Genomic DNA, 7,032 nt, shown 5'->3' with positions numbered 1-7,032 from the left:
AATCCCCATGCTCTGCCACCGTCCGATTCGAATTGATGATTCGGACAAGTTGCGCCGCTCTTTTTCCTTTATTTATGCATTATAAGTTTGTTATTTGGGGGAGTTTTTGCTGTTTTGCGACAGACTGCGGTCAACTTGCTGGGAACTTTATTCCAAATCAGCATTCTCAGTTTATGATGAATGTGTTCCTCCCCTTCTGCATCAACCGAAAAAATATACTTATGTCGCTGAACATTTATTATTCTTATGATACATTACTTCATAACACGACCAAGATGCTGAATTTAGTGGTTATTTATAAAAGTGATAAATACATACATAAAAATGAGATAAGTAAATCAACTATTCCGTATTGCACACAGCAAATATAGTTTGGAGTAAACTACATTATCTATTATTATGATACTATAGGTTAACTTTAATAGTTATTTATGTACCAAGCCAGTAAAGTGATTCTTTATCGAACGAGTCTGAGATTATGAGCCGAGCGAGCGAAGCGAGCGAGGCGAGTAACAGGCGAGTTCGATAAAGATCCTTTACTGACGTGGTGCATACAAATTTTTATCGCCAACCTTAAAAATTTATAATTAAAAATAATGGAAATGTTATGACTTATCACATTTTATTATGACAGTAAACGTATAATAACAATGAGTCAAAAGATATCTACTTATTACTTGTTATATTAAATGTAATTATAAAAATTGAGTCCTGAAGTCGAAGGAGTTTGAAGTGAAAATGTTTGAGGATTAGCCGTGCTAATAATTTCATTAGGTGAATCTTGAGTAAAATTATCATTGGTAACAAATACGTTGTCAGTTTGACTTTCACCTAAAATTGTCTCTGCGATTTTCTTTTTATTGAGCACAGATTCCTCAACATAGGACTCATCAGAACTTTTCTCGTTGGAACCGTGACAGTGACAGACAGAATGTCATACAGTCATGGTTATGTTGACAATTATGAGCGGCAGGTAAAGTGCTTGATTTTTACAGTAAAATAAAGTGTTTGTTTACTTCCGAAAATCGCTATGGTAATGCATGTCTCTATTGCCGGTTGGCGATAAAAAATATTTAAATACCAATTTTTGGTAGTCATATTTTTCTACACTTACCGAATTTATCTAAGTGGAGCAACCATACATAAATTTATTGAACATTTTAAGAATGTCTACTCGTGATTATTATTAATTAAAAATTGTAGTACACGAGTCAAGGCGAATATTAATTATTTTTATATGGATAAACTAATTAGAAAAAAAAATAACCTTATTTTTATTATTTTATTCTCTGTATAATGTAAGCTATTTATTTCTAATTTCATACTTAAATATTTGTACTCTTTAAACAGAATAACTTTCCTCAAGAGTAGCGACCAAATATCTTTTGCCACTTTCCAAATCAACATCATCTGCGTATCAAAATAAGCACCACGAGAATCTGAATAACTTTATATTTTAACTTTATGGTAAAATAAGCAGCTAACGTACCTAAGGTTATGTCACATTTTTGTTAAAAACTTACAAAATCACCAAAACAACCTACAAAAAAAAAAAAAATTCCCTGAGTAAAGCTCTTTAATTTAGTGTGGTACTTCTCATAGCATGGCATAGCAAGTTTCGATGAATCCCTTTCTTATATCCAGATCAAGAGAGTAGTTAGGAAGATTGAGGGAGATATAGATACTGGTATCTAACAGTTAGAGATCTTACGTGGGAAATTTTTCGAATTAAATTTGACAACTATCGTAAATGTTTGAAGCATTTTGTAAATGTTTTATAGATTTTGTTTGATTAAATTCTGTGCTGTTCAGTTCATGCAAAAACGGTTCGGTTTTATTTTGAAATCTTTTATGCGTCTTGAATAAGTATTGTAAATTAATCATTTCCAAAAATTGTCAGAAGAAGAACGTTATTTAATTACTGCATTTTCATTTAATATTGTTTCTTTCTTAAAAATGACCCGTGCTTTAGAAATTTTTTTAAACATTTAAAACTATGACATTATTTTTTAAAATCACTTTTATTACTAGGAAAATGTATGAGGTATCTAAAAATAGCGGTTCATTGTTTTTTGCCAATGAAGATGTCCAGATTAAACATCATCCTCGTGCATTAATCTCAGAAGTAATGTCGTTTCTACTTATTAGGAAAGAAAGGCGGAGAATTACTGTACTTAGGATTACAGACTACAAAATTCGATTTCAATTTTCTACCTTCAGCTTGACCTTTATATTTACCTCAACAATGTTTGATTAAGTATTTTTTTACTACTTATCTCAGCATTACTTAAGAGTGCAATGGAAGGTGGTTTAACGAGGTTTGTAAGTTGGAATAAGTAATTTCAGCTACATGGTTGCGTTTGATTGAGAAGCAATCAAAGGTTAATTTGGTAGCTTTCTTAAAAACAGATTCCATAACATTTTCGAAAATCAATAAATGAAACATGATCAGGTTATTTCTTATGACAACATATAAGATGTTAACAAGAATATGCCAAAGTATGAATTATAGCAAACTAGTTCGAAGTGTTTTGGTATAGTCTTAAGGAACACTATTATAACATGGTGATTTTTTGGATTTTGTTACTGGTTTTTATTTTAGTGCACATTTTTCAAAATTGTTCCTTTATCCAAAATATGATGAATTTTTTTTTAACTCACCTCTTACAGAAAAAACTAGAAACTATTATCAAAGAAATGGTAACGGAAAAATTATAATAGGTACTCTTTCCAACCGTCTCTTGATACTTAAATCGATTTTTTTTCTGTTCATCTTTTTTTGGTAAATTGTATTTAACGAGTAATTTTCCGGTGTTAATATTTCGAATTATACACTTATACTTATTTATCTTTAAAGTTTTTCGACGTTGCATGAAATGTCAATTTAATTGCAGTAAGGAAGTGACACAACATATCTTTAAGTGCAATTTTCATTACCAATGTTAATAAATTGTAAAAGTTGAAATTTGTAGGAAAAGTCAAGTCTTGGAAAAGTACATTATACCTTCAGTCCCCATATTTTAGACTAAAAGTTGTCTTTTTGTTGTAAGACAATTTCTAGTGCTAGTGAAAGCAGTGGCGGAACTGAGGGGGGGGCAGGGTGGGCCATGGCCCAACCAAAAAGTTTGCGGCCCACCCTGGTGCCCACCTCAATTTTTCCATGAATACCGGTGTAAATTTTTAACTTGTTTTGTAATAAAATCTCGAAAATATTTTTTTAGTCCCCGCAAATGAAACCGGTGCCCACAGATGATATTTTCACGCTCTAGACACTCAATAGCTATTATAAAATTGTCGAATTGACATATTATGGCGCCGGCGACACGCAACTTGTTATATATACCGACTAGTCTAAACAAATGCAGTGGTTGAATAGTCACGTCGGCTTATTTTTATTATTCTTAAGATAAAATACGATTCCACACGTGTACGTACATTGCTTGGGATTTAAAAATCAGTTTCTTTCGGGATTCAGAACCGCGAAGATCTTAAAAATGAAACGTAGCATAACTGACTATTTTTCGATACCATCAGTGAAAGCTCAAAAACGGGAGTGCCCAGGGCCTTCAACTTCAAAAGTTATACTAAACGAAATACAGATTGAAGATGAGGATAAGGAACGGCATGAAACTGAAGAGGACGTAACTCTTTTGAGTGATGTGGAAATCGATGAAGGGGACGAAGAAGATGATTTGGAATCTGAAGACGAAGTCGATGTATCAGAACCAACATTACCGGCGCCTTTACCATCTACGACTTTCAGGGCACCGGGACCAGCTGATATTTCACAACTAGTGTCTGATGGACCTTGTTAACTACATTTAAAATTTTTCAAAAAAACGAAATTCGGTGACCGTTTCCGACAATTTAAAGACGAGTGGTACAATTGTTGGCAGTGGTTGGAGTATAGTGCTTTAATCGATTCGGCATTTTGTTTTTGTTGCAGACATTTTTCTGTGCGCAGTGATGACAATACCGTGTTTGTGAATGTAGGTTTTAAAAACTGGAAACGAGCTTTGGAAAAAGACGCAGGTTTTAAAAGACATGAAGCAAGTTTAGAACATAAAAGCAATCTAGTAAAATGGATTTCATTCAAACAGTTACAACAGTCAAAATCTTCAAATGTAAGTGTAGCATCGCTAGTAGATGAAGCCCATTTGGCATTAGTTAAAGAAAACAGAACGTACATAGGAATAATCGTGGATATTTTACTTTACACAGCTTCGCAAGGAATAGCCCAACGTGGGCATCGCGAAAATGAAACTAGCGTTAACAGAGGGAATTTTTTGGAATTATTAAATTTGCTTTCGAAATACAACGACCTTGTTAAAAAGAAAATTTCTGGCGAGGAAAACATCAAAACAGCAAAATATACAAGCCCAAAAATTCAAAATGAAATTTTCCAGATATTGTATAAAATGATTTTAAAGCAAATTTCATCCGAAGTCGAAAGAACGTTATGTTTTGCAGTTATGTGCGATGAAACGAAAGACATTAGTAAAGTAGAACAAATATCGGTTGTCATACGTTATTATCTAGATGGTGTCATTTATGAAAGATTTTTGGGATATCATGCCGCAAGCGATTTGGATGCAGCGTCTCTATTTAATTACATAAAAAACGTACTTACTCGGTGCAATATTGATATTCAAAAATGTGTTGCCCAAACTTATGATGGGGCAAGTGTGATGAGTGGCCGATTAAATGGAGTCCAAAAACTTTTTAGAGATGAAGTTAATCAAGCCATTTATGTCCACTGTTATAATCATAGATTAAACTTGGTGTTAGTGGACGTTTGTAAAAACTATATTAATGGTCATCGTTTCTTTAATCTACTGGACAACTTATACGTTTTCATATCAGGGTCGGCTGTTCATGCAAAATTTTTAAAAATTCAGATAGACATAAAACCACAACAAAAACCAACTGAATTAAAACATACTTGCTATACACGATGGACTGCACAAGTATTCGTATGCTTTGCAGTGAAGAAAGCTTTTCCAGAAATATTAATTTTACTAAATACTTTGATTAATGAACAGAGTGATAGATCATCTGAAGCTGTGGGGTTGTTGCATCAAATAAATTTTGAGTGCGTTTTCAACATTTGTATGTACACGAAAATTCTATCGTTATGTAAAGGTGTTAGCGACTAGCTCCAACAAGTGACATCTGACATTGGCCATGCTAATAGCCTTGTGTGTTCATTAATTGACACTTTTAAAACAATGAGAGAAGAGGATTTCTCTGAATTTTCATCAATATATGCTGAAACAGAAAAAATGTGTCAAGAAAATAACATAGACTTAGCAAGCAATGAAGAAATAAGGAAAAAATCTAGAAGAAAAATTCCAAAAAAATTTGAAAAGTACATTGTTGACCAAACGATACAAGACATACAATTAAATTCAAAAGATGACTTTAGGATCCATATATTTTTCCCAGCTATCGATCTCATAATTTCTGAACTCGAAAATCGTTTTGGCCGGACGAAACACATTATTGCTGCTGTTGCAGCTTTACATCCTAGCAATACTTTATTTTTAAATTTTGACGCCTTAACTCCTTTAGCCACTTTTTATCGAAGTAATTTGGATTTGTTGAAATCAGAACTTATGATACTTCCAACGGCGTTGACAAGGTATGAAAATGAAAAAAACGTGAAAATCACGACAATAATGGAACTTTTAGACATGTTAAAAATTTATAAAATTGCATTTATTGAAACTTACAAACTAGCGGTTATTAGTGCTACAATTCCAGTATCCAGTGCTGCATGTGAACGTACTTTTTCCACTTTAAAACGTTTAAAAACATGTGTGCGTAATTCTATGACCAATGAAAGACTAATTCATCTTGCTGTGATCAACGTCGAATCTGCCGTGGCAAAATCTCTAAACATCGAAGATATTGTTAAAGAATTCGATGCTGCTCACAACAATCGTCGAATATTACTTCATTAGGGGTAAGTCACTTTTTGAATTTCTATGCAGTTATACATATAACATAGCAATGCGTGCCCAATTAAGATTTTGAGGGCCCAACCGTTGGCCCACCCTAGAATTTCATGCTAGTTCCGCCACTGAGTGAAAGGATTATTGAGACTGTCAGAGCAGGTCAGGTTAGGTAAGGTCAAGTCGTATAGGGAATTTTGCTTTGATTAAAGATACTTATTTAAAGTGTTGAATATTATTGATCATCATGAATAATTTCTACTTGGTATAATTTGAATCCGAGTCATTGCAATTAAATGAACAACTAAAAGGTTTCCAATTTTTAAATGAAATTAGCAAATCACTATTCGTTATATACTTAATATATTTGAAACTAAATAAATTTGTTTTCTTCAAAAAAAAAAAAAATTGAAATTTTGAAACTACAGCAGATCTAACCTGCAAATGTCTACATGAAAAAGGCTTTGAAAAATGTACTTAATATAGATACTTAATACTTTACTTATTTGGTTGCTCTTCTACTTTAGTAGTGTAGAGGGTTTTGAGTTACGCCTGTGTTCTTCTTTATCGAGTCTTCCTACTTTTACTACACTTGCATACATCACTACTCGCACCTTTTATCAGTTATCACATATCCGATGGACCCAAATATTTGGCCAGCCGGAATATACAACACTCATTATTTTCACAAAAGCATCTCCAAGAAGGAAACAATTTAATGAGCTTATCAAAATCTGACCAAATAAGTTCAACCTCATAGGTTTTTAACTACCGAACATTGGCAATTCCAAAACCAGTTAAACAATATTATACTTAACTATATAAACTATCTGCTAGTTTTTGTAGAGATAACAACAAACATGATGACGTTGCGATCTTTGTTAAATCAGGCATTGTTCAAACTAGCTCTGTTATAAACATTTTTGGGGGTTGTACCGTGGAATTCACACAATATGACTATAAATCTATATTACTATTAATAGTTACATACAGACCTCATAATTTTGATATTTTTTTAAATGTTTTAAATGATGTTTTAGATCCATTTTATAAAGTGACAAAAATATTATTAGAACAG

General features: G+C 32.6%; 1 protein-coding gene across 1 annotated transcript; it reads left to right on the top strand.

The window, feature by feature from the left end:
- Window positions 1–5,228: 5,228 nt before the first annotated feature.
- LOC135145149 (uncharacterized) lies at window positions 5,229–5,963 on the top strand. Its single transcript, XM_064077250.1, has one exon. It carries the CDS (start codon window positions 5,229–5,231, stop codon window positions 5,961–5,963), a length of 735 nt encoding a protein of 244 aa, XP_063933320.1.
- Window positions 5,964–7,032: the final 1,069 nt, after the last annotated feature.

The sequence above is a fragment of the Zophobas morio genome, unplaced genomic scaffold (assembly GCF_036711695.1).
Source record: "Zophobas morio isolate AGI-343-1 ecotype UQ-CSIRO unplaced genomic scaffold, CSIRO_AGI_Zmor_V1 ptg000005l, whole genome shotgun sequence".
NCBI lineage: Eukaryota > Metazoa > Arthropoda > Insecta > Coleoptera > Tenebrionidae > Zophobas > Zophobas morio.
This window is presented reverse-complemented; position numbering and strand designations above follow the sequence as displayed.